Genomic DNA, 26,412 nt, shown 5'->3' on the forward strand with positions numbered 1-26,412 from the left:
AGTGCACTTCTTGCCTAAGGGCGTGCCAGTGTCCATCACCTATCAGTGGCCCTATAACCCACATAATAACTACTATGGCTCTGTGTTCCCTGATGTATGAAAAGAAAGTGTACGTTTTGTTTATTATGACAATATAAGAATACTTTCAGTTGTGTCCTGTTGACGATTCCATCTAAAATAAAATAGTCTCCAACATACAGATCTGGAACAAACATGCCACAAATTAAGTAGGCATTCCTAATCGGCATACTTGTTCTGGGTCAAAGTGTTGAAGCTGTGGGCTCAGCATTATAATTAGGCAATTAAGTCCCCTTTAACACAGGGTTTACTGCGACCGAGATTTGTTTGCTCAGCAGGGCATCTGGCCTCTGATCCCTTGCTGAACAGGCAGATGACTGATCCTTGTCCGGTCCGGACACAGACCACTATGGGCAGCTGCATGTAAACAAACCACTTGTCCATTTACATCGGACTGCCATCCAATCCACTGGACAGAGGGGGAATGGATCCCCATCTGTCTCTTTTTAGCTGATTGGATTGGATCTAGGCGGGTGTAAATGGACACATGTCCGTTAACACCCAACGCTCCATAGAGGAGAATGGAGGTTTAGAGCGGGTCCCCCGTCCATTTTGTGAAAGGGGTCAAACATGTTCAATCAAGGATGTATTTTCCTCTCAACACAGTTTTTCTTTAAACAATACCAAAACTATAAGTTTATTTTTATGGTTTATACAGCAATATATTCAGTTACATCACATAAAGATGGTTTCATTTAAAATAACCTAGTTACAGCAGAGAAAACCATGCTGTGAGACAGAATTAATATACATGAAAGCAGTCTATTCAACACCACTGCTAATTTCCACCAAGAGCACAGTCTGCATTTTATGAACATGTAGTCACACCTTGAGATGGTGATGTTTCTGGGATAAGTGTTTCAGACAAAATATAGCTTCAGGGGTGAAAGAATTCTCAGTGTGTTTCTTCTGGACTACTTACAACTATTAAATCTAGAGAATGACTATTTGCAATGAATGGCTGTAAGGCTTTTTATCGAGGCTGGGATCTCGTGAAGATTCACCAACAGATGCTTTGGATGATTCAGTCACTTTGGCTCCTTCTATTCCTTAAAAAAATCCCAGAACACAGCAACCCTGTGGATTGTGCAGTGTGAGAACACCTGACAACAGCTTCATAGTAGGTGCTGTTTTTTACATTGCTTCTTTTGTCTGTTGTGGCTTCTCTGTCACCAATTCCATATACTTCTGCCTGATAGGAGGAAGCTCATCATACATCTCAAAGCCTATTGGGCTGTCTCTGGATGGTTGCTTGAAGTACAGGAGATGCTTCCTGAGACTCTTAAAGGAGAGGAATGACAAAAATAATTCAGTGCAGTCTGGAGGGTCATCTACTTGACTTGTATAGATTAGATATAACAGAGCATGAGAGGGAAAAAAATAGTTATTTCCTAGTTCTAATTAAAACCCAACACTTCCTAAATAGCAATGAAGGAACACAAGACAGTGAACCAGAATGCAGTGAAGTTATTGGTTTTTCAGTAAAGCAACTAGCATTTTAACTGCTTCAGATCCGCACTATGGCTGTATGACGGCTGCAGCGCAGTTCTGCTTTGCCAGAAGGCTGTCAATAGACATCCTCCCCTTTGCAGGCTCGCCACGCCCCCCTGAAGGGCGTGCGCTGTGATCACCCGAGTCGATGAGACGATCCCGACCCCTTACCATGTGATCATCTGTCAGCCAATGACAGCTGCTAATGAGATGTAAACAGAAGATCGTAATCATTTTTATTTTCTTCTCATGCTGACAGCGTGAGGAGAAAAAAGCCGATCACCGGCTTTTGTTTGAAGGGACGTCGGTCCCGAAGAGGAATAGCCCCATATGTGCCCACCGGTACCACCTGCCAGTGACACGAATCAGTACCCACAGTACGTAAGTGCCACCTATCAGTGCCCACAAGTGCCACCTAATGCCCACCAGTGGTGCCAGTGTAACCTACCAGTGCCGATCAGTGCCCATCACTGCCACCCATCAGTGCCAGTTATCAGTGCCCTTCAGTGCCTCCTATCAATACCCTTCAGTGCAACCTCTGTGCCTTTCAGTGCAACCTCTGTGCCTTTCAGTGCAACCTCTGTGCCTTTCAGTGCCACCTATCAATACCCTTCAGTGCCGCCCACCAGTGCCACCTCTCAGTGCCCACCAGTGCCACCTCTCAGTGCCCACCAGTGCCACCTCTCAGTGCCCACCAGTGCCACCTCATGAGTGCAGCCCATCAGTGCCCATGAGTGTACCCTCATCAGCGTACATCAATGAAGGGGAAAAATTACCTGTTTGCTAAATTTTCTAACAAAATATAAAACAGTTTTTTTTGTTTTTTTAAATTCAGTGTTTAATTTTTTTTTTTTTAAACAAAAAAACCCAGAGGTGATCAAATACCACCAAAAGAAAGCTCTATTTATAGAGAAAAAATTATAAAAATTTCAATTGTGTAGTGCTGTATGACCGCGCAACTGCCATTCAAAGAGTGACAGCGCTAAAAGCTGAAAATTGGTCTGGGCAGGAGGGGGGTTTTGGTGCCCAGTAAGCAAGTGGTTAAAGAAGAGTTCAGCCATGTCAGCTCACATACTTCCAGGCACAGGCTTCATAAACACATTCACCAATGACCCTATGGGCTTTAAAAAGTTCAAGATAGGACATTTATGGCCATAGGTCGGGCAATCTATTATGTTCTGTATCACAAGCTACTAGAGCAATAAGAGGGGCACAGCTGTATGTGACATACCTCATCCACCAGTAGATTGGTCTTTCGAAGCATGCTCTTCCTTGCAGCATCAACTTCCTGCAAAACACCACAGTCAGACTTTATAAAGAGTTTTATTAATAATGGCTACATATTGCTTATGATAATCCGTTCCACTCCTCTAAGGGGCTAGATTTTTTCGAACTGGCCTCCTATTTTCTATTTTGTCATTTATTCCTCCTTTGTTGTTATTTTTAAATGATTTTCATTTCTTATGTTGTGTTTTGTTGAATTTCTATATTTGGTGCATCCAGGATACAATTTTTGATTTTATGTGAATCGCAGTGTATTAGGGATGTACTGTTGATACCATTTGGTGTAATTTTCTAGATACAGCAGGTTGCCGGCTTTATGTTAGTTCTCTTTTTATTCCACAAGATGCCGCTGTTGCCAGCGCATCATTAATTTGTGTTTTCATGAGCCCTTCAATGAGGCACACATTGGTAATCTCAGGTGTGCTCATTTGTAGATAATGATCACTTATTCATTCTATAGCTGGCATAGGCGCTATTTATATTCCTCAATGCGTGATGTCTGTTACTCGGCCCATCCCCTGAAGACGTTTTGTTGATGACAATTTGCATCAAGAAGTGGCCTACCAGTGAAGACATCATGCATGCCCCACCGCTAACCAGCTGTAGTACACAGAGCTGGTCATGTTTTGTATAAAGGTAATTGTAGCCATCTTTTAAAGCGGAGGTTCACACAAAAATTGAACCTCCGCCTTTCGGAACCCTCCCCCCTCTGGTGTCACATTTGGCACCATTCACGGTGGAGGGGGGTTTAGATACCTGTCTAAGACAGGTATTTGCACCCACTTCTGGGCATAGACTCCCACGGGAGTCGATGCCTCTTCCTGTCTCGCAGTGCTGTCTGCTGGGACACACACGGGTCCCAGAGACAGCAGGGACCATTCGGACTGCACTGCGCAGTAGGGAACTGGGAAGTGAAGCCACAAGGCTTCATTTCCTGATTCCCTTACCGAAGATGGCTGTGGCAGCATCCGAGGACCGAGGGGTGGTTTGGCCTCGGGTGCCTACATCGCTGGACCCTGGGACAGGTGAATGTCCTTATTTTAAAAGTCAGCAGCTGCAATATTTGTAGCTGCTTACTTTTAAAAAAAATAAATTTTCTGCGGGACTCCTGCTTTAAATAAATCCTTTTTATAAGACACCAATTAACCATATAAACAGTGAGTCTCTGGGTTGTGTAAGGACTTTGAAGCACCTGAAGTAAACCCATGTAACTCAAAGGAGATCATACTACTACATAAATAAATTACCTATATATCTGAATTACGTCAGCACTGCAAGGCAAAAAGTCTAACCATGAAGACACCAAAGAGAATATCCCAGACTGTGTCCCGCGGTCGGGTCACAGAGCTGAAGAACGAGGAGAGGTCTGTGTAAACAAACCTCTCCCCGTGCTTCCTAATGTGGCTGCCGCCGATTGTCTGTTCCCTTTTATAGGGAAGGACGATCAGTGATGTCACATACCAAGGCACGCCCCCCTACAATAGAAAAAACACATAATGTCATACATAACACCTACACTAGTGGTTAACTCCTTCACTGCCAGTGTCATTTACACAAAAATCAGTGCATTTAAATAGCACTGATTGCTGTATAAATGACTGGTCCCAAAAATGTGTCAAAAATGTCCGACGTGTCCGCCATAATGTCGCAGTCACAATAAAAATTGCTGATCACCGCCATTACTAGTAAAAAAAAAATATTAATAAAAATGCTATAAAACTATCCCCTATTTTGTAAACACTATAACTTTTGTGCAAACCAATCAATAATCGCTAATTGCGTTTTTTGTTTTTTTTTACCAAAAATATGTAGAAGAATACGTATCGGCCTAAACTGAGGAAAAAAAATGTTTTTTTATATATTTTTGGGGATATTTATTATAACAAAAAGTAAAAAATATTGAATTTTTTTCAAAATTGTCACTCTATTTTTGTTTATAGCGTAAAAAATAAAAACCGCAGAGGTGATCAAATACCACCAAAAGAAAGCTCTATTTGTGGGGAAAAAAAAGGACACCAATTTTGTTTGGGAGCCACGTAGCAGAACCGCACAATTGTCAGTTAAAGCAATGCAGTGCTGAATCGCAAAAAGGGGCTTGGTCCTTTGCCTGCAAATTGGTCCGGGGCTTAAGTGGTTAAAAATAAATCCAAACTAAATGCTACACTAAGAGACCTTTGGAACTGTATTTTTTTTATTTATTTAAAGTAATTTGTATATTGTTAAGTGCACTGTTTACAGGTAGGCAGTACAAGGTGGAAACTCTCCTTTTATGGCATTGAAGTATCCAATTTATTTAAGATATTGTATTTTTTCATTAGACTAAGACTAAGTTCATCTTTTGCAACATGTAACATGTTCCGCCCGTATTTAGGGGGGGGACATGTAACATGTTCCAGCTTCTGCCACCAGTTCCCCTGATAACCCCCTCAGTGGGGAATCTCCTCCAGCAACTGCATTATTCATTCACAGTTTCCTGTAAATGAATGAATTACAAGTACCATCGGCCACCGTGGCCGACAGCTTGTAGTTCTCAATGAACTGCAAGGGCATTGATGAGTGCTCTCATAATTTATTCACAGGCCCTGCAGCTTTCAAACAGTAAGACCATATGAAAGTACAGGCAGAAAGCTGCAGGGCTTCTCTGCAGAAGACTGATCATGACTGCAATGTTTTCCAAGCTACTGCAGGAAAAACTATAAATGCACTTGTTTTTTTCTGCAAAAATATGAGTGTTTATTTTTTCTAGAAAGGTGAACCTATCCTTTTTAAAATATTTTATAATATATATATATATAAAAAAAAAGTGGTCCAATTTCTTCTCCCACCTCAGATACATGGTCTTGTGAAAAGAAGAAGCTGTTCACATGAGCCAAAGCCACGACATAAAGAACAGGGCACCAAGTCTGACGCAATGCTCCCGTTACCAGAGTCCGAAAATAGAGGCGCAGTAGATTCAAATTATCTTCAGGAGGAGATGTGTACAGATCAAGTTGAACAGGAAACTGAAAGGAAAACAACAATGTCAAGTTTTTTTTAGGAAAGCACAACATAGACTATGGGATTTTAAAATGATTAGGATGCTTTTCTTGGAGTCCATTGAGAGACACAGAAGTATTTACAGTTGGCTTATACTGCCGCTTACAGCAGGATTGAACACTCTCCATATATCCCCTCCCACTACTTGCATGCCTCAGCAAAGCTGTACCAAATACATTATCATAAACACAGTGTAACTTAAGTCACTCAATGGGCTCCAAGAAATGTATATTTATGGCAAGTAAAAAAATCTAACTTTCTTTTTTTGCCTATTGAGGAACACAGGAAATCTTTAATCTTAGGGATATCCAAAAACAGTCCAACTGAGAGATGGACAACAAAGCAAAGAAATGTTAAATGCCCATGAGAATGGAGCCGCCTGAAGGACCTTACACCCGAAATTGCCATCAGATGGGGCCACAGTGTCCACCTAGTAGACCTTACAGAATGTGTGAATGGCAATAGTCTTGCAAATGTGGGACGCTGTAAAGTCCAAGGAGCACTCAGAAATCGTGTAGAGTGTGCACTGACAGGAAAGTCTGGAACCTTTTACCTTAAGACCATAACCTTGGATGATGGTATTCCTGAGCAAGTAAGAGATGGTGGAACGAGAAGCACAAGCACCCTTACAGGGTTCATATCCAGGATTACTAAAAGGGCTGAGAGACAGACTTGCACAATCCAAACCACGTCCAGATAATAATAGGGAAAATTCCTTTTGGTGAAATGGAACCAGACAAAGAATGATGTACTGGTTTACGTGAAAGGCAGAAAGTATTTAGTACATACGGTAGGTTTGAAGGATTCCCTGGGCTTTAGCGCCATGTTGTCCCATATACAGAACAAAAAAAGGTTCCTTGCAGGATAGGGCCACAAGTTCATATGCTCACCTTGTAGAGTTGGGAAACACCACCTTGTCGTTAAAAGTAGGGAGAGGACTGTATTTAATGGTACAAACAAATGGCCACTGCCCCCAACTATAGCTGGTCTTCGCAGCTAACTAAAATTATTGAGAGCCTCCATAGTAGAAGCACACACATTTAAATGGATAGACAGGGGTGCCCCCCTGTGCATTTAAGAAGGGGGGGCTCCTTCCAGGCTCACTGGTCCTCTGCCTATCCATTATAATGCATGTGCTTCTACTATGTAGGCGCTCAAAAATTTATAGAGTTAAGACTGCAGATAAAAATGGGGTGCCTTGTCATGGCCTCCGCAGCGTATTCATGTATTTGCAAATGTGTGCCAACCAAACCCCTGTTTTAATGCAAACAGGTTAATTTGGTTAGTAGCAGGCTGGCTGGTGAGTTGAGCTGGGAATTTTCTTTGGTTTTGTTTTACATTGTATCTAATGGGTTCATACACAAGTTTCTGAAGTGCAGAGAGAACTAGATTCAGATTCCATGGAGTCAAAGGGGAATAGACAGGGGGAGCTACATGAGAGACCCCTTGTACAAAGCTCTTAACTAAAGAAAAAAGACCAAAAGACTCTGAAATAGAATAGAAAGGGTAGAAACCTGACCCTTGATAGTGTTAAGAGCCAGACACTTGTCCAGACCAAGCTGTAGGAAGGAGAAATTTCTTCCCATGAAGGAATTCTTGGGGGGGAAGCCCCAAGACTTACACCAAGTGAAGTATGTCCAATCATAGACCCTGTGAAATTTAGATTTCCTAGCTTTTAGCATATTAAGAATTAGAGTCAGGGATGCTCATGTCCTTGTTCATCAGCAATTGGGCTTCAACAGCCATGTTGCCAACAAGGTGGCCAAATTAGTCCTTGGGACAGAAGATGATTTGGTAGGGCCCAAAGAGCATCTGCAAGGAATTTTACCAGGCCAGCATAACATATCTACCTGGGCTGTTTCAAAACAATAAGGATCACCGGAAAGGCCCTCCACCTCAATCCAGTGAAGTAGACCAGTAAGAAATTTCAGGGCAGGTAATGCATAAATCAGGTGTACTGATCCAACTAAGCCACCACATAATTACAGCGTTGCTAGAGGATCCCTGTAGCTGGAGACAAACCTGTCCAATTTGCCAACAATGGAGGCCAGAAGGTCCACATCTGGCATTCCTCACTTGTAACATAGGTCCTGCAACAGATAATAGTTTTCTCTACTGGCTAATAAAAAAATGCCACAGCCCAAAAACGGCAACTACAAAATGCACCAGTCCCACATAAAAACTCTCCAAAATCGCACATAAAACCACGCAAAAGATGCTATGCTCAGGTGTGAATGCAGACTGTATGGCAGGAAAGAGCGCACACAGAGCAGTGACATGCCATCCAGCAGAAGATATCAGCATTCAGTCCAACTGCTTCAACCCCTTTGGTTGCAAAGGGGAATCAAGGCAACCCAAGTAACAGGGGTATCTGTAGTGCTTGGCTCGACTGGGCTACTCACTAAGGCTGCTTTCACACTGGGGCGGTATTCAGGCGTTACAGCGCTAAACATAGCGCCTGTGTAACGCCTGAAAAAAACCGGCCCCTTTAACTCCAGTGTGAAAGCCGGAGGGCTTTCACACTGGAGCGATGCGCTGGCAGGACGGTGAAAAAAGTCCTGCTAGCCGCATCTTTGCAGCGGTGAAGGAGCGGTGTATTCACCGCTCCTATACCGCTCCTACCCATTGAAATCAATGGGACACCGCGGCAATACCGCCGGCAAAGCGCCGCTGCAGCGGCGCTTTGCGGGCGGGTTTAACCCTTTTTCGGCCGCTAGCGGGGGTTAAAACCACCCCGCTAGCGCCCGCACACCGCCGCTAAAACGACGGTAAAGCGCCGCTAAAAATAGCGTCGCTTTACCGCCGACGCTGCTCCCGCCCCAGTGTGAAAGCAGCCTAAGTGAGTCTTCAGAGACAGGGCAATGTCTGAGACAAAGCCAGCAGCTTTGGACCTGGAAAGTGTTCCGCAGCTAGCTTTTAACAGAACAGTTCCACCCCACATAGAGCCCATACGCTGAAGGTTACTTCCAGACTCCCCTCCCCAATGTTCAGCCCAGTCTGGACATTGTACTCCAAAAGTCAGGCTGAGAATGACCACACTGGGGAGATGCAATCAAAAAGAGTAAGCTGCTGTAGCAATGTAGAGAAGAGTTTTGACTGATGAAAAATATACGGTAAGAAACTAATGCTAGAAAAAAATAATAATATTATATTAAATGACATCCAACCTCCTAGGATACCAGCAATAAAACTGGTAATGGGAGGAGTGTGGTGGAGATTTGGCTATAATCAACCTCACCGCCGCTAACACGCGCCCCTTTCAGTCTAATGGTATAATGCATGTTACTTAATCCATGTCTCCCGCATTCCCCCAGTAAACAGACATGACCATGCTTACGTCCTCATCTCAGCATGGCCGCTTGCCGAGCAGTTCACTGGTTCTTTTATTTAAAGACAAAAAAAGAAATCACAAACAGGATGTCCTGGCTCCAACAGCCAATCGTTTCCTCCACAGGATGTGAACAAACAAGGATATGAGTTTATAAAACCACCAGTGACTACTGTTCCTACTGATGGGAGCTTATCTGCAGGTGTACATCATGGCACCACAAATATGTTGATTAGGCATACAGGGGTGACAAGTGCACATCCGCTAAACCGATCATGTGTTTGCAGAGCGAACACATACCCCCCAGACAAATGTCTGTGCATCACACATGGGCCCTTTCGCCGGCAGACATATCCTCACTCTGCAAATACCTCTCTCCGTGCTCAGGAAGATTACTACTACCTAACGGATGGGATCTCAACCAGCGTCAGTCTGCCCCAGTCATCTCTTTAGAGCGGGTTGCGGGAGAACTAACACTGTGAGACACTATGAGAATACATATTAAAATACAGCTTCATAAAATTTCCACAACAGGAGTTATCCTGAGCTGGCCTAAATAGTTTTTTGTGTGCCAGTGTCCTATCCTCCCGAAGGTGACATTACACCCTACAATTTTGTGGAAGTAAAGGCTAAATAAAAATGTTCCCATCTGTGCTGCATTTCTTTATAGAAGAGATCAATGTAAATATCTTTTCTTTAATCCATGTCAGCGTGGTCATGTAATCTAGAAGCAGCGGCTCCCCCGAGTCAGGGAGAGCTCAACAACAGGGCTGAAATCGGAAAGCCGCAACGTCACCTACCGACTTCTATTGCCGCTCAGTTATCGGTGCTACCTCCCCTGCAGCAGCTTCTCACTGCCATGGGTTTGCTGCTGCTGGATCACGTGACCACAATGAAGTAGACTAAATTAAAAGTATTTACACTGACCCTTTTTAACCCTTTCATGACTAAGCCTGTTTTTGGAATTTGGTGTTTACAAGTTAAAATCCATATTTTCTACTAGAAAATTACTTGGAACCCCCAAACATTATATATATTTTTTTAACAGAGACTCTAGAGAATAAAACGGCGATTGTTGCAATATTTTATGTCACACGGTATTTGCGCAGCGGTGTTTTAAATGCAACTTTTTGGGAAAATGTACACTTTCATTAATTTAAAAAAAACAAAACAGTAAAATTATCCCATTTTTTTTGCATAATGTGAAAGATAATGTTACGCCGAGTAAATAGATACCAAACATGTCACACTTTATAATTGCACGCACTTGTGGATTGACGACAAAGTACGGTACCTAAAAATCTCAATAGGCGACGCTTTAAACATTTTTTACGGTTACCAGGTTAGCGTTACAGAGGAGGTCTAGTGCTAGAATTATTGCTCTCGCTCTGACGATCGCGGCGATACCTCACATGTGTGATTTGAACACCGTTTACATACGCGGGCGCGACTGCCGTATGCGTTTGCTTTGCTTTGCGAGCTCGCGGGGACGGCGGGCGCTTTAAAAAAAAATTTTTTATTTTTTTATTTATTTTATTTATTTTAAAATTACTAAATTGTTTAAAAAAAAAAAAAAATTTGATCACTTTTATTGCTGTCACAAGGAATGTAAACATCCCTTGTGACAGTAATAGGTGGTGACAGGTACTCTTTATGGAGGGATCGGGGGTCTAAAAGACCCCCCACCCCTCCTTTACACTTCAATGTATTCAGATCGCCGAAAACGGCGATTCTGAATATCGGATATTTTTTTAAAACCGGCGCCATTGGCAGCCGAGTAAACGGGAAGTGACGTCATGACGTCGCTTCCGTGTTTACTATGAGGAGACTGGAACGAAGCCGATTACGGCTTCGTTCCAGTTCCTCCCCAGCGGCCGGAGCCATCGGACACGCAATCGGTGCTCCCGATCGAGCGGGAGCACCGGTAACAGCGGCGGGAGGCGGCGGGAGGGGGGGGACGTCCCCTCCCGCTCCTCCGGCATAACAGCCGAGCGGCTATTAGCCGCATTAGCCGCATCGGTTGTTATGCCTGGATAGCCAATCGCCCGCTGTAAAAGACGGTACCGGGATGATGCCCGCACCTGTACCGGGATGATACCCCCCGGAAGCCGAGTACGCATATCTGCGTACGCTCGGCGGGAAGGGGTTAAGCGATATGCATAATTGGTAGAAAGAGGAAGAGAATATTTTTAACTAGACTTATATTCAGTCTTTACTTTTAATTAACCACTTCCCGCCCGTCGGCCGTCATATGACGTCCTTGACTTTGTGCGGGTATATCTGAATGATGCAACTACAGGCATTATTCAGATATCGGCTTTTCAGCCAGCAATTCCCTACACCATAAGACAGATCATAGTGGCTGTTCCACTGCTTGATCGTTCTTACAGGCGGCAAGAGGGGATGTCCCCCTCCTCCCACCGACCTACGATGCTTCTACTGACTCACCGCTTCCATCAGTGAGTCGTTGACAGGATTCACCAGCCTCGGATGTTTACCATAGAGATTTCCGGCGGACCAGATGGGAACTTGGGGAAGTTACTTGTGAACACTAGATAAGACAGAGCACTGAGATTCAGCTCCAATGAAATGACAGCTTCCAAGTGATCTTCAGAGGTATCCCTGCTTGATTAGTAGCATGTCGATGTACCAACTTGAGTGCCACATATCTCTGTTTTGCACTTAAAATTCAGCTAGGATCCCAGGTAACGATCTTTAAAAGAGAAGTACTGGAATCAGTTTTTTTTTCCCAGGATCATACTTACCTAGGCGGATGCAGCATCCGTCCCATGCTGCCCCTGTCCCCCGGCACCTCTAAACTGAGAATAGCAGCGATTAAACACTGCGATCAATCGGTTCTCACAGCTCCCCAAGCAGAGAGCTGCAGACTGTAAGTCAGCAGCTCTCTCCTCTGCCCCCTCCTCACCCACCGGAGCGCTGGGCTATAGAGGGGGCAGAGCAGCCGGCTCAGGCTCACAGCGGCTCCCTGAGGGATGGAGTGGACTGGTCAGGCTCTCAGGGGCTCGCTGAGAGGCTGAGCCGGGTGTTGGTTCAGGGACCTGGAGGATCCAGACTTCCATTTTCAGGATGACGTGGGCCCTTGGCTGACTTCTGTGATGTCAGCAGAGAGAGGAATTCAGCCCGCTCTGTGCTGAAAACAGGTCACAGGAGTGCAAAATGAATTGCACTCCAGTGATCCACAGGAGAAGTACAGCCAAACCAGCTTTGGCTATACTTCTCCTTTAAATGTTTCAGCCATACCTTTGTGTCTTTTCATAGAAGATGCAGGAGAAAATACATTTTTAGAGTTATCATACGTATAGACTTATAGATGTGCTTATCTCATTAATTTTTAGAACCCCTGCAATCCAATTATAGGCTGCACAAGGGCCCTCTAGAAATGAATGGCCTAATACTATAAGTGCGCCCAGGGGGTGCTTGGATCTGAGTGGTGTTCAGTATCTGACCCTAGTTGCATTTTAGAGCATGAGTGAGTTTAGGGCAGGTCCGGACCAGATACTGGCACCTGGCGCTGGCATTATTCTAAGGAAAAGGGTGAAGTTGGCATAGGTGCCTCTCCTATCACCACATCGCTATGTGCACTTTACAGGCCTGTCAAATTGACTGTTCAATCCTGGATATAACACTGGGAGATTGCTCCTAAGAGACAACAGAGCTGCCTCACGGAGGTCATGCTGGTATAGGAGTGTACTGAAAAGGCCCAATACCAGGAGAGGTAGTGTAAACATGGTGAAACCGAGGACTGATTAAAACTGCACAGAGGGATTAAATGCCAATACTGAGAAAAAGATGTGAAGTTGTTAATCCTGTGACATTCCTATAATAACATTTTATTACGATTTAACAAAACTGTATAATGATGAGGTCTAACTAAAAACCCATTTAATGTACAGTATCTCACAAAAGTGAGTATACCCCTCCCATTTTATTATACCTTTTCATGTGACAGCACTGAAAAAAATACACTTTGCTACAATGTAAAGTAGTGAATGTACAGCTTGTATAACAGTGTACATTTTCTGTCCCCTCAAAATAACTCAACACACAACCATTAATGTCTAAACCGCTGGCAACTAAAGTGAGTACACCCCTAAGTGAAAATGTCCAAATTGGGCCCAAAGTGTCAATATTTGTGTGGCCACCATTATTTTCCAGTACTGCCTTAACCCTCCCTCTTGGGCATGGAGTTCAGCAGAGCTTCACAGGTTGCCACAGGAGTCCTCTTCCACACCTCCCTTGATGACGACATCAAGGATCTGGTGGATGTTGGAGACCTTGCGCTCCTCCATCTTCCATTTGAGGATGCCCCACAGATGCTCAATAGGGTTTAGGTCTGCAGACATGCTTGGCCAGTCCATCACCTTTACCCCTCAGCTTCTTTAGCAAGGCAGTGGTCGTCTTGGAGGTGTATTTGGGGTTATTTTGGAATACTGCCCTGCGGTTCAGTTTCCGAAGGGAGGGGTTCATGCTCTGCTTCAGTATGGCAGAGTACCTGTTGGCATTAATGGTTCCCTCAATGAACTGTAGCTCCCCAGTGCCGGCAGCACTCATGCAGCCCCAGACCATGACATTCCCACCACCATGCTTGACTGTAGGCAAGACAGACTTGACTTTGTACGCTCACCTGGCTGCCGCCACACACGCTTGACACCATCTGAACCAAATGCGTTTATCTTGGTCTTATCAGACCACAGCACATGGTTTGAGTAATTCATGTCCTTAGTCTGCTCGTCTCAGCAAACTGTTTTTGCGGGCTTTCTTGTGCATCATCTTTAGAGGAGGCTTCCTTCATTGGACCACAGCCATGCAGACCATTTTGATGCAGTGTGCGACGTATGGTCTGAACACTGACCCCCTGCCACTTCAACCTCTGCAGCAATGCTGGCAGCACTCATATGTCTATTTCCCAAAGACAACCTCTGGATAGGACGCTGAGCACATGTACGCAACTTCTTCAGTCAACCACGGCGAGGCCTGTTCTGAGTGGAATTTGTCCTGGTAAACCACTGTATGGTCTTGGCCACCGTGCAGCAGCTCAGTTTCAGGGTCATGGCAATCTTCTTATAGCCTAGGCCATCTTTATATAGAGCAACAATTTTTTTTCAGATCCTCAGAGAGTTCTTTGCCATGAGGTGCCATGTTGAACTTCCAGTGATAAGTATGAGAGTGAGAGCGATAACACCAAATTTAACACAACTGCTCCCCATTCACACCTAAGACCTTTAACACTAACGATCCCCATGACACTGGCTAATTGGGCCCATTTTTTTATACAAGCTGTATACATTGTAGCAAAGTGTTATGTCTTCAGTGTTGTCACATGAAAAGATATAATAAAATACTCAGGAAATGTGATCGGTGTACTCACTTTTGTGAGATACTGTAAATCCAGGACTTTGTATTGTAGTAGTTGGTAAATCTAAAAGTAATTGTACAATTAAACTATAACATTTATGGTCAGCTTAAAAATGTTTTCAGTCTGATTTTCAGATAATGGCCCAACTTGCTGGTCTTACCTCCTTCAGGGGTACATACAGGGACCTCAGACTGTTGACATGTTCTCCAAACAGGGCCTGTTTAAGTTGGACACTAAAACGTCTCTGCAATGGAAGAAGCACAAATGTTCCAAATAAGGGGTCACCGAAGGAAACGCCTTCAAACTGCTCCAAGAGGTCCATGTAGAAATCATAAAATGAAGCCAGGCCAGGTAGAGGCACATCAAGCTTTAATGACTCCATGTGCTTAGGCTGACTATAAAGAACGGTAAGTGTTGCCATGTATGCATGGACGGGCGCTTCCAAGAAGAGGTCACTACCTGTCAAAAAGACACAAGCTAATCTTGCCAGCTTCGCAGCAGGGGGGACACACTGTAAGCATCCAGGACGCCAAGTTTCCAAGAGAAGGATCCACTGTAAGTTCCTTGCGACTCTGTTAACCAGGTCTGGAGGGAGACTATTCACGATCCTCCCTTTTGTCTCTGCATTAGTCACTTGGTTGTAAAGATTGATCAGTGGAAGAAATGGCCAATCAAATGGAAGAATGGGACCTCTGGCTTCAGGTAACATGGCAGATTGAATGAAACAAGTCTTTCCCTGATAGACAACCCTGGAGTGATTGAGGGCTTGTGTCATGTGGGAAAAATGATTCAAGTAGCAGTTCTGGATAGAAGGGAGGTCTTTAAAGGCTTGTTCCAGCAGAACACCACGACTTGGAGATTCTGAAGCCATAGCAGCTGATCCAGGGGGTGTTGAATTGCCTTTGGATGTAATATGTAAAATATCAGATAAATCAGCTGCTTGTGGACCCCCGGAACTTCCCTCTCTGTGAAGAACAAGAGAGATATATGAACTTTACCTTTCAAATGGCACTTGTGCCAAAACTTGTTGTTCTATATGGCAAAGTTGATACATCTAAAACAATCCCCTTCTACTTATTTGTTTAGTCCGGAGCTCAACTTTTATTTCACTTGTACATGATCAATGAAAGTATTTGAAATATTCTCCTGGTGTGACAAGAAAGGATAATATTTTGAAAAACTGATCTGCAACTTCCTCTTACCCTGTTCTATTAGCTATTTAATTGCTTTGTTTCCATGCGTTCTCACCATTTTTCACCTCATGTTTTTATTTTACTTCACTGAGATTCTACTGGGTTAATTATGTGACTGGGTGCTTTTTGTTTTGTGATTAGTATTTATTGGATGGTCCGAGTTTTACATTTCAAGGAATGAGCACTTGGAACATGTCTATGGGCTTAAAACATGTAATGAAACAGTCGGATAATACCTTCATGTCTGACCACCCTTTGATGTCTTTAGGTGTGGGCAGAACTGGCTCAGTGTAGCTACACAATGGGATTTGATGGATTGAAAACATTTTATACTAAAAGGTATAACCAAAGGCAAATTTATTTATTTATTTATTTTTTTTAAGTTTTGGAGTGGAGTGGGATTAGAATATCTATCAATACACCCCCCTCCCCATTATGGAGATTCGTCCTATTTGTCAAGTTTACTGCTATCACTAGTTCTAGCAAACCCTGGTGACAACCAAGGAGTACCTCACTTTTGAGGATTTACTCTCAATTCCTGTTTTAGCTATGGGACGGGAAGTGAGAGGAAAGCTCCCCAATGGGACAGATGGCAAAAAAACTGGCAGGCAAAAAATATTAAATGCACATTGGATAGCAAATACTTACGGCATAAAAATAGGATTGAATGCAAAAGTGGTAAGGATCCTATGAGCCAAGTACTCACTGCCTGGTAAGAGTCGACTCAGCAAGTTCAGCGAGACAGAGTGGAAAATAAAAGCATAATGGGACTGCTCTGGAGACATAGATGCCTATGAAGGAAACATATTTTAAATAAATGTAATGGATTAGGAGAACTCATTCTCAAAACCAATTTACCATAAATGTTATTTCACTCAAAAAAAAAAAAAAAGAAGAACAAAAAGGACACTTACACTGGTCTCTGCACTAAAGAAGCATACTATGGAATCTCTCTATCACAGTCATAATGACAAATAAAATGGAGAAGGAGAAGCTGCATCCAAATGTAGATTACTTTTGCAGTCAAGATACACAGTCATGTGAAAGAATTAAGTGCACCTCATGAAAATTGCTAACTTTTTCAACAAATTTGAACAGGCAAACATTCAAATTTATTCAGAGAGTAGCTACAGATAAAAGGAGATATACTTGTATTGGAACAAATGAAAAAGTTGCAAAATGTTTGTGGGTTTCCTTGCATGCGCTGTCTATTTCAATTGCGCCCTCCACCCCATTCCCTACAGAATTTCAATTGGGATCAAAACAGGCTTGAATAGTTCACTTCATATCTCTATTTCTTCTCTTTGAGACGTTCCTTGGTGGCTTTCAGCATAGATAAAAATCCACTAGGAGTACAACGCTGTCACTTGATAACATTTAAGACAAGACCAAAATTTAGTATTTTGTAATAAAAAAAAAATAAAAAAAGCACACAATTTACCACTTTGTACAGCAGCGACAGCATGAAATACTGGAAGTGATATTCGTGACGCAGGAGCCAGTTGGAAGAAGAAGTCACTGCTGGTGTTGGAGATTCGGTTGTCTTAAGAAAATAATTTTGTAGACCTTTGTATTTCAAAATGAAGGAGAACTAAACAATAGAAAAAAAACAAAAGTAAAAATGCATCACTAACCTAATAGTACTTCACATTATTTTACTTAAAGGGGTTGTTTCACCCAAACTAATCTAAAGCAATGCAGCTGATTGTAAAAGTCATACGTATGTATGTAAAGTTATTTTACCAAAACAAGAGAACTTTGACATGCCAAGTTAGAAGCTGCAAAACCAAAAACATTGGTGGGAAGGGCTTCACACTTGACTTCACATCAGCTGCTGACTGATATCTCAATAATCATTAAGGGTCCATTTACATATATTTAGTCTGTGTCACCAGGGGCATAGGTGTGCGCAGCCTATTGCATTAGGGTGTGTATCCCAAAGCTCAAACGCACGTGTGCGTGTCTACATACTGTATATATGGTCCAGGCACATTGATCTCCCTGTCGACACAGTGAAATGAGTATGTAAGCACTTCTCTCATCGCAGAGCTGGTTAAAGGGAAATGTTTCCCATCTCCCTGCTGCTGCACAGAGCGATAATGATAATGCTCACTAGGTGATTAGGGTGTGTCAAGGCACACACTGTGCACACGCCTATGCTTGGGGTTATATAAAGTGTTAACATCATCTGAATGGGCTGCCAACACACCACAACTGACCAAAAATCAGACGAGCACCATGTTTTAGTGTTATTGTGTGTTGTGGTACCCTGCATTCCCTTTGTTTACAGAAGTGTTATGGAAAATGAATAGCACCACAACGCACTGACCTATGCATGGTGTGTTGTGGTGACATACACGTTAACACAACAAATAGGTAAAAGGTACCGGTCAGGATGAAAATATATAATAGCTGCCAGCTGTCTTAGATGGCACAAGTGCCAGCACTGTAATCTTCATCCTTCCTTCACCACTAGGTAAAGCACTGGCCTCAAACAAGTAAGTGAATATCTGGGGTCAGGACATGATATCTACAAGCTTGTTTCAGGTCAGAATGCCACAAAGCAGTCAGTCAAGCAAAGAACAATGGCAGCTCAAGAGGTCAGAATTTTTTTTCCATATTTCTGTTCTGTAAAATTCCCCTTAACCCCTTTCCCAACCAGCCGCCACAGTAGTACTGCAGGAGGTTGACTCCCCTAGGTCAGTGATGGCGAACCTTGGCACTCCAGATGTTTTGGAACTACACTTCCCATGATGCTCTGGTACCTTGCATTGTAGTGGAGCATCATGGGAAATGTAGTTCCAAAACATCTGGAGTGCCAAGGCCCGCCATCACTGCCCTAGGTGAACCGACGTATCTGTATGTCGGTTCGCCTTTTGTTCACTAGGGGGCGCAACACCACAGCCGAAGCTCGTGCCTGAAGGTCGCTATGACCATTGGGCACCCGTGATCGCTCCACACAGAGAAAGAACAGAGATCTGTCAATTTAAACAGATAGATCTCCATGCTGTCAGGGGTGAGGAGAGCGATCTGTTATTCATAATAAGTCTGAACAACGATCGCTCTCCTCATCCAGTCAGTCCCCTCCTCCCCCCGTTAGAATCACTCCCTAGGGAACACAGTTAACCCCTTGATCGCCCCCTAGTGTTATCCCCTTCCCTGCCAGTGACATTTGCACAGTAATCAGTGCATTTTTATAGCACCAATCGCTGTATAAATGCCATTGGTCCCAAAAAGTGTCAAAAGTGTCCGATCTGTCCGCCATAATGTCGCAGTCCCGATAAAAATCGCTGATCACTGCCATTACTGGTAAAAAAATAAAAAAATACTAAAAATGCCATAAATCTTTCCCCTATTTTGTAGATGCTATAACTTTTGTGCAATTTTTTTATTACCAAAAACATGTAGAAGAATACATATCAGCCTAAACTGAGGGAAAAAACATTTTTTTTTTTAAATTGGGGATATAGCAAAAGTACAAAATAGTGTTTTTTTTCAAAATTGTCGCTTTTTTTGTTTATAGCACAAAAAATAAAAAATAAATGCAGAGATTATCAAATACCACCAAAAGAAAGCTCTGTTTGTGGGGAAAAAAAAAGCTATCCATTTTGTTTTGGTATACCATTGCACAACCTCGCAAATAGTTAAAGCGACACAGTAACATATCGCAAAAAAAAGCCCTACTCATTGAGTAGCCAAATCTTGTGGGGCTGAAGTGCAGCTCAGGAGGTCAGAAATGTCACTTTCCATATTTCTGTTCTGAAAAATTCCCTTTAATACAGAACCACAGAGACTGACATTGTCTCATTTAAAATAAAATAAAAAATAAGTAGCTGCTTGTTGTTATGATGACCCCAAAAAATGATATCCGACTTTCCTGAATTAAATGCTGTTCTGGGTCAGCGAACCAGAAATAACTGAGGGCAGAGAGTCGCAAAGGCAGAGAACTAGCATTTTCCAAAGGTCATCGGCTGCAGATACTGTATTTCTTTCATGACAGGTGTTCTTCAATTTTAACAGTTAGATTTTCAGCACACCCACAATAATAAAGTTTTTTGCAAAAACAAAGTATTGTAAAGCCAAATCAATTATTAGCTCTGAATTGAGTAGGCAATGCTTAAGAACACAGTTTCTTTTCTATTTCACTTTGGGGAAATTACCCTTCGCTTTCTGTCCAAGTGACACAGCAGGAGGTAGAGGAGATTTCCAGAACAGGTTTTCCCATTGGAAGATTTCCTCTCACCTCCTTTTCCTGCAGCAACTTAAAATTATGGATTTCCCATAACTTTCTATACCAAAGACAACGGTCACCAGGACAAATAGAGAAAGGGAATCCCCCCACAAAGACATAGACAGCAATACAAAATACCTGATTTGTTCTAAAACGTCCTCATTCTATCCAAAATTAAATATAAAGTTAGGTGCTCACATACACATTAATTATACATGTTAAATAGTTCTCCAATAAGTTAGTACTTTTGTCCAAATATTCTACTGTGCAGAGTAACTGTTTTGCATTTACATATATCTGCATTGCATTATTTATAGTCACTTCTGAGGAATCGTTTAAAACCTGCCCTCTGCTATTTGCAAAGTCTCAGTGCTGGTTCACACTGATGCGATGCGAAAAACCGCATGTGATTTGTACAGGAATTGCAGCGCATTCCTATTCAAATCACATACAATTTTTTGCAGTCGGATTTGAGCCCATTCATTTTGTATGCTCAAATAACACCACACCTGCAAGAAAAAAGTGCAGGCATCTTTTTTATCACACTGGATTGGTTGACACCCATGCGACCTGATTCAGCCAATAGCATTAGGTTTTGTAACGTGTTTATGGGGTGTCATTAAAGTGTTACTAAACACACAAAAGTAAAATTGTAGCATTGTGAAAAAAGGCTGTTTGATCCTATCTTCTCTGATCCTCCCCTTCTTCCACTTTCCCCAATCCACCTTCTGATAAGACAGAGCCTTTGGAGTCATGCTGTACATCAGGGATCCTCAAACTACGGCCCTCCAGCTGTTGTAAAACTACACATCCCATGAGGCATTGTAAAGCTCTGACATTCACAGACATGACTAGGCATGATGGGAATTGTAGTTCCTGAACAACTGGAGGGCCGTAGTTTGAAGACCCATGCTGTACATGCTCAGTTTGGTGTTTATTGCTAGAGAGTTTTTTTGTTTTTCTTGGAAGAGTGCATGTGATCAGCACAGGGCTTATCAGCACTGTCCAGACAGAGGTCGAGGGGTCCTGCAGCCTCAAAGGACAGACAGAAGAGAATCAAGACTTCTCCTACAAGTTTTAAGCACACACTGATAGAAGTCACTATACTGCTGATGAGAAAAGGCATTTAGCTGTATATATTTACTAAAATAATAGGATTTTTTGTCGTGAAATCCTTTTCTGTAATTCACTGACCGACACAGCTCCTCTCTTAGCCATTGGGTTGTTATGCCCTATTACTAGGAGATACTAGGCATTAGTTGTAATACAACACTCAGAACTCTTAAATTCCGCCCAGGGAGCGGTCCCTTGGGTAATAACCCTCCAGCCTGCCATGCAGTCAGTACGTCAACAAGCAGTATAACGTAAAGAGAAAAAGGAGGGGCGAGTGCTGTGTCGGTCAGTGAATTACAGAGAAAAGGATTTTACGGTGTGTACAAAAATGTTCTCTTATATTCACCGACTGACACAGCTCCTCTCTTAGCAATTGGGACGTCCCCAAGCAGTGCCAAATGAGGGGTTGGAAACAGCATAGAAACTTCAAACTTTATCCATTATGGCAAGCGGGAACTAGTGAAACTTTACCCACAAAAAAACAAAAGTGCGTGGAGAAATCCACCACAAAACCAGGGTACCCTCAACAGGAGCGACTACCCACAACCGCACCAAAAACTGTGGAATGAAATGCAACAGTGCATTAATTAACGGTACTGCGTTTTTATAAAAAAAACAGGAAAAAAGAAAATATATTTATATTGCATATTCAATTGCAACTATACAGCCGCTTACAAATTTTTGCCGCTAAAACACGCATCAGCCGATGCACTGACGTCTACCTTGTAGAACTTGGTAAACGTGTGGACAGACGACTCGGTTCGCGGCTTTACACACCTGCATGACAGACGCTTGGTGTCGGAAGGCCCAAGACTTTCCGATAGCCCTTATGGAGTGGGCTGTGACCGGAAAGGGGGGCACCTGCCCCTTCAAGGTGTAGGCTTGCACTACAATCTGTCTGATCCACCTGGAAATGGTGGCCGACGAGACCGCCATGCCTTTCTTTGGACCAGGCACCGAAACAAACAAACTTCTGAAAGGGAGCAGTGGCAGACAAATACACCTTAAGAGCCCGAACCACATCCAGAGCGTGAAGGGCCACCTCCTTAGGGTGTTTCGGCTTAGGACACAGAGATGGTAATACAATGTCCTGATTGATATGAAAAGCCGAGACCACTTTAGGCAGAAAAAGACGGTTGCGGACGCAACACCACCTTATCCATGTGGATAACCAGATAAGGTGACTTGCAGGACAAAGCCGCCAGTTCCGAAACCCTCCTGGCCGACATGATGGCCACTAGAAAGACCACTTTCTGTGAAAGAGTCAACAGGGGAATCTCCCTGATATTTTCAAACGGCAGTTTTTAAAGCTCCGATAACACCAGGTTCAAATCCCACAGGGGTAACGGACGCACAGGAGGGACTACATGTCGCACCCCCTGAACAAAGGTACTCACTAATGAGTGAGATGCCAGGGGCCGCTGAAAAAAAGACAGCCAAGGCTGATATTTGCCCCTTAATGGTGCTTAACGCCATTTTCTGGTCTACTCATTGCTGAAGAAACAGCAGGATCCTGGAAATAGAAAGGGAGCGCGGATGCCATCCTTTCTCCTCACACATGGAGATGTAGGCCTTCCAAGTACGATGATATATCTTCAGAGAAAAAGATTTCCATGCCCTCAACATAGCTGGAATCACTGAGTCCTACAGACCCCGGTTCCTCAACACCTGGCTCTCCATAGCCATGCCGTTAAAGCCCGCGATGGTAAAGCAGGGTGGAGAATCGGACCTTGAAACAGAAGGTCCTCTCGTAACGGCAGTCGCAACGGGCATCCGCCACCAGGCACACTCGGTACTAAGGACGCTGAGGCCAATCTGGGGCAATCAGTATTACTGGGATCCCCTCGACTTCCACTCTGCAAAGCAGACGTGGTAACAGTTTGAGTGGAGGAAAGGCGTAGATCAGCTGGTACTGATCCCACGGAGCCACCAGCGTGTCTGACGCGTCTGCCCATGGATCTCTTGTCCTGGACATGAATCTCGGCACCTTCCGATTGAGACGGGAGGCCAGAAGATCCATGTCTGGTGTGCCCCACCTCAAGCACAGTAGCCTGAATACCTCCGGATGCAACACCCATTCTCCTGGGTCCAGCATCTGGTCTGGCTGCCAGTTCTCCACTCCCGGGATGTAAATGGCAGACAGGGCCGGTACGTGTCGCTCTGCCCACTGAAGGATGTGAGCGACCTCCCGTGCGGTGGCCGAGCTTTTTGTTCCCCCTTGGTGATTGACGTATGCCACAGCCGTGGCGTTGTCTGACTGGATCCTGATCGGACTTCCTGAAGTCTCATTGACCACATGGAGAGGCACAGCCTAATCGCTCTTAGCTCGAACAGATTGATCGGCAACTTGTATTCTTCCATCGACCAGAGGCCCTGAGCCGAATGAACTCCCATCACTCCACCCCAGCCAGATAGGCTGGCATCCGTTGTGATCACTGTCCACTTCAGAGGTAGGAACGACTTCCCGGACTGAATCACGGGGACCTCAGCCACCAGATCAGTGAGTCTCTGACTGACTGGCTCACCTGGATCTGTCGATCAAGGGGCAACTGAGATTTTTTTCCATTGTGTCAAAATCTCCTTCTGCGGGACTCTGGTGTGGAACTGGACATATGGTACTGCCTTGAAGGAGGCTACCATGAGCCCGAGGACCTGCATGCAGAAGTGGAGCGATGACCACTTGCGGTTCATCAGCAGTTTTACCGCGGATCTGAGAGTCTGCAGTTTGTCTAAAGGGAGAAACATTCTCGCTTCCCTGGAGTCCAGCAGGAAGCCAAAGTACTCCAGACAGTGGGTCGGTACAATCTTTAGGTTCAACAGCCACCCAAACTCTTGCGGGGTCTGCATGGTGATCGCCACATCGTCCTAATTCTGAGGCAGAAGATGCCCTCAGGAGGAGATCGTCTAGGTATCCCATGATCGCGATCCCACGTTGCCGCAGCAATGCCAAAACTGGAGCCAAGACCTTGGTAAAGACTCGGGGGGCTGATGCCAGACCAAAAGGGAGAGCCAAAAACTGATAGTGGGCTTCTCAGACTGGAAATCACAAGAAACTTTGATGCCGAAGGCATATGGGTATGTGCAGGTACGCATCCTGGATGTCTAAGGACGCCAGGGAGTCCCCTTGATGGAGTGCAGCGACTACTGAGCAAACTAATGTTAGAAAAGTTTTAAATGTTTATTGTGTGACTATTAGAAAAACAATATTCCTGTGACTGATTTTTTTAAAACTTACTTCCGAGCACATTATTGTATTAACTTGTTGTATTGTTTTGTCTTAATTAACTCCATAGTAAGTTGTAGGATGATTAGATTCAACTAAATATGATAGCCTAAGAATGTACGGGAACATGAATATCAAAATAAAGTACCATCCTGTGCCATGACAATGTTATTTATGTTTCCTCAGCCAATAGAAGCATAGAGGTGGTATTCTTGTAGGGTATGAGGAGGGGGGACACATTCTTTTTGGTAGACATTTTTCTTCAGCTTCTGTCCTGTTAGCATGTGTCTCTGTTGTGGGCCACATCAGAAATAAATTGTCTGCTTCTCAATACATCTGGAGTTTTGACTGATCACAAGAGAAGATTCCTAACAACTAATTCCATTCTGAACCTCTGCACTTTCACAAAGTGATTGAGGGCTTTTAGGTCCAAGATTGAACGTACCCCTTCCTTCTTGGGAACTACAAACAGATTTGAGTAGAATCCCTGGAAACATTCCAATTCTGTAACTGAAATAACCCGCGACTCAGCAGGTCCCTTACTGCTCACAAGAGGGCCTGCTGGTGAGCCGGGTATATGGGTATGCTGGAGAGGAAGAATCTGTTTGGCGGCCAAGAGACATGGATGGGGGCAAACCTTCATGCGGTAACACTTCTGTTCGCAGGCTTGCTAGGCTTGCGGTTCTAGGGATGTTTTTGTCTTTCAGTGGTTGTCCTGTCGGGCTGGGGACGTTTAACCGAAGCTCCGGGCGGACAAAAAAGCCATTTGTGAGCGGAAAAAGAGGGCCCTTGCCTGCGGCGTGGCTCCTTCTCTTTCCTGGCCTGTGGGAGTAGGGTACTCTTAACACCAGTAGCATTTTTAATAATGTCATCCAAAGAGGCTCCAAAGAGTCGGTCGCCAAGGAAGGGAAGATCCGTCAGGGCTTTTTTGGATGCCTGGTGAGCAGACCAGCATTTTAACCAAATCAGGCGTCTCAGCACCACTGCTGACACTGAAGCCCTGGATAACAGAGGAAGAGTATCCAGGGCCTCGTCACAAACTTACTTAAGGCCTTGCTCTAGTTGGTCTGCTAGTTCCACGCAGACAGGAGAAGCCTGCTGCTCTGCCAATTTGCGGTGCAACAGTTTTGCCCACTCAGTTAGTGTCTGCGGCACAAGTGCGGACGCCAGTATTGGTAGCACGGCAGACCCCACAACCGTAAACAAGGAACGAGCCACTGCCTCTGCCTTCCTGTCCGTGGGATCCTCAAATGCAGAAGTCCCCTCTACCGGGATCATGGTTACTTTATTTAACCTGGATACTGGGGGGTCCACGACCGGAGGAGCCGACCATTTTTTTGAGAAGGCTTTCCTCAAAAGGGTAACGCACCGCCATGGATTTGGGGAATGAAAAGGTCCATTGCGGGAGACCCCATTCCTTGTAAATTAACTTGTCAAAATAAGTCAGATACGGGAACACCTTAGGTGAACGTTCTGGCTTGCGGGACCCAAAGGGGACTGCTACACCAGCAGAGGGATCTGCTGGCTCCTGAATCTTCAGGGTATCCCGCACAGCTGTGATAAGTGCTCCAACAAGCGCTTTGTCGCGCACGGAACCGGATGGGGACTCCTCCTCACTGTCCGAACGGTCTTGGTCAGCGTCATCTGACAAGACAGAGTATGGGTCACCAGCCTTAGTAGGACCCTCCATCTTGGCAATGAACAAATTGAGGACTGCCGTCAGGGTGTCCATAGGCACTGCGCAGTTCGCAGGCGACCCGGCTGCAATTGCCTGGATTTCGGGGGAAGAAACACCAGTTTCTGAAGTCATGCTGACCCTACCCTGTCTGCCACCAGAAGGGGACTTAGGACAGTGACAGTCCCACCCTCCTTACTGCCGTTGGCTGAGGGGCTCTTTTTTGCTGGACTCACCACCCTGAGGAGTTCTGCGCTATTCAGCAGGTAGTGCCTGTAGTCCCTGTTGGCTCCCAGGTGCAGAGGAAACAGTGCTGTGTTGGTGGAAGCAGCTGCAAATGGCACTAAAACCACTCTGAAGTGTGCTCAGGCTTCAAGAAAATG

At 44.3% G+C, this 26,412-nt stretch overlaps 1 protein-coding gene across 2 annotated transcripts in view; it reads right to left on the bottom strand.

The window, feature by feature from the left end:
• Positions 1–684: 684 nt before the first annotated feature.
• Positions 685–26,412, bottom strand: part of RPAP1 (RNA polymerase II associated protein 1) — a 143,514-nt gene continuing 117,786 nt past the window's right edge. For both annotated transcript variants that reach the window (XM_077464519.1, XM_077464518.1), the window contains exons 20-25: positions 17,229–17,378; positions 16,436–16,578; positions 14,755–15,559; positions 5,679–5,855; positions 2,801–2,857; positions 685–1,359 (exon numbers count right to left, since the gene is read on the bottom strand). In XM_077464519.1, the coding sequence (XP_077320645.1) occupies positions 1,213–1,359; positions 2,801–2,857; positions 5,679–5,855; positions 14,755–15,559; positions 16,436–16,578; positions 17,229–17,378 (1,479 nt within the window). In that variant the 3' untranslated portion in view covers positions 685–1,212. The remainder of the gene's footprint in view (positions 1,360–2,800; positions 2,858–5,678; positions 5,856–14,754; positions 15,560–16,435; positions 16,579–17,228; positions 17,379–26,412) is intronic.

This window comes from Lithobates pipiens, unplaced genomic scaffold (assembly GCF_037356315.1).
Source record: "Lithobates pipiens isolate NorthernLeopardFrog02 unplaced genomic scaffold, aLitPip1_a1.2 Scaffold_30, whole genome shotgun sequence".
Classification (NCBI taxonomy): domain Eukaryota; kingdom Metazoa; phylum Chordata; class Amphibia; order Anura; family Ranidae; genus Lithobates; species Lithobates pipiens.